The 2283-nt window shown below is 48.1% G+C and overlaps 1 protein-coding gene across 1 annotated transcript; it reads left to right on the top strand.

The window, feature by feature from the left end:
* Positions 329 to 1818, top strand: LOC109715396 (F-box protein At2g26160-like). Its single transcript, XM_020240373.1, has one exon. It carries the CDS (start codon positions 329 to 331, stop codon positions 1637 to 1639), a length of 1311 nt encoding a protein of 436 aa, XP_020095962.1. The 3' UTR covers positions 1640 to 1818.

Raw genomic sequence — 2283 nt, 5'->3', positions numbered from 1 at the left:
TCATAAAATAGAGATTTAACTCTGAATTAGGATCTGATTTTACTCCACTCATCATAAACACAATGCTCAATCTTACGAGTCAGATTCGAACCCAGTTACATATTCTACGATGTTATATGATTGTGATGCGAATCCAACCCGTTAATAACATATATAGAGATCTACGCTTTAACCGTATCTTATCACATTCCTGTTTGTATATATCCTAGTTCAATTCTACGATATTTATTTATATATAATAATATAATATATATAGAGACATAAAGAGAGATGGATGGCGCAGCAATAGCATGCGATGAATTTCCATTTCCGCCTTAATTGAAAGGAGATGGAGAAGATGCGCCGCCCCTGCCCCTGCCCCGCAGGTGATGTGGATGCCGCGACCACTGCACCGCCGTCTCCGGGACCATGGGCCGAACTTCCGGTCGGGATATTGGCCAAAATTCTCTGGCGAATCAATCCCGACACCGATTTGACCAACTTCACCTCTGTCTGCAAGGCGTGGCGCGCTGCCGCCGCGGACGACCTGCTGCCTCTCAAGCATCAGATGCCGTGGCTGCTCCTCACCGAGGAGGACTACCCCGGATCAGGCGGCGGGCACACCCGCAGTTTCTACAGCTTGTCGGAGGACAAGATCCATGAGCTGCCCCTCCCGGAGGCCTGCCGCCGACGGTGCGTAGGCTCCACGGACGGCTGGCTCGTGACGCTCGGAGAGGCCGTCGAGGGCGAGGAGATGCACATTCTCAATCCGATATCGAGAATCCGGATCCCTCTCCCTTCGCAGTCCACGCTTTTACTGCCGCCCGAAGATCACACATTTCCAGAAGAACTGATAGCACAAAACCAGCAGCGGACGGTGCGGGAGAGGTATCAGAGTTTTATAACAAAGGTGGTCTTATCCTGCAGCCCCGCGAAGAAGGGCTCGGACTGCGTGGCGCTCGCCATATACGGATGGTCAGATAACAAGCTCGCCTACGCAAGGCCCGGCGACGCTGCGTGGACTATCTTGAGCTGGGACTGGAGGCAGTTCACGTACAAGTGGGGCCCATTAGAGGACGCCGTGTACTACAAGGGGCAGTTCTACGTGGTCAATCTTCACGGCACGGTCATGAGATGCAGCATCCCTCCCGTCGGAAGTGCCGAAGAGCCCTTAGTGGAGGTGATCGCCTTCGGGATCCCTTACGACGATCTGATTTGGGGAAATTCTACGTATCTAGTCGAACACCAAGGCTCGCTCCTGCAGGTCTTACGAAAGCGGCGGCCTTCGAAGAAGAGCAGGCCCGATAAGCCGCTGCTGCAGTACCTCACGTTCGGCTTCCACGTCTTCAGGCTCGACCCGTCCAGCAGCGCGTGGGAGATGATAGAGAGCTTAGGAGACGGCGCTCTGTTTCTAGGGAGGAACACCTCCGTCTCCGTCTCGGCTACCGACCTTCGATGGTGCAAGCGGAACTGCATTTACTTTACCGACGGCGACGACTTGAGCCCCTGGTCCGCCATCTCACTGGGAGGCCGCGGAGCGGGCCGCGACACAGGCTACTGCACCTTGAAAGACTGGGAGGTTCATTATCTCGACCAAGTTGCGTCCTACTCTCCCTCTTCCCCTCCTATTTGGGTTTTGCCATCTGCTGGTGAAGGGTAATTTGAAGCCTCAATGATTCTAAATTATCAATGCTCTTTACATAGGACCACCATTTTGCAACTAGCTTGCTAGGGAGTGTTTTTAAAAGTTAAATTAGGTATTTCAATTTCAGTTCATACCGTTGAGGTCTAATCTGTGGGATTAATAAATTCTCTATTATAAATCGGGGCTTGTCTTAATCTATGTTAGTAAAGTCATGAATTATTCACGAATTTTTAGAAGACGAATTAGACGGTCGAATTCGTATTTTTTCGAAAATTTGAAAAAAAACGCGTTTGTTCGGTAAAAATACTTATTCGCGAATAATTCGTGATGGTCGAATTATTCGGCCAAAAATTCGGCTTGCCGCCTGCGCCCACGTTCGCGCTCGCACCCCCACCCGTGCTCGCGGGCCTCGCGGCTCGCCCAAAACAGAAAAAAAGAAAAAAAAAAAACCCTTTCCAACCAAAATAGAAAAAAGAAAAAACATTTCGGACCCCAAAAAAAAAATCTCTCGATCAAAAAAATTTAATCTCTTATGAATTATCTTAATCTCTTATTTGCTTATTTATTTATTTATTTTAAGGCATAATATAGTTTGTTATTTTTTTACTTAATTAGCTTAATTTTGTAGCTCTTTATTCTTATATTTTTAAAAAATATGA

The sequence above is a fragment of the Ananas comosus genome, linkage group 9, assembly GCF_001540865.1.
Source record: "Ananas comosus cultivar F153 linkage group 9, ASM154086v1, whole genome shotgun sequence".
NCBI classification, from domain to species: Eukaryota; Viridiplantae; Streptophyta; class Magnoliopsida; order Poales; family Bromeliaceae; genus Ananas; species Ananas comosus.
This window is presented reverse-complemented; position numbering and strand designations above follow the sequence as displayed.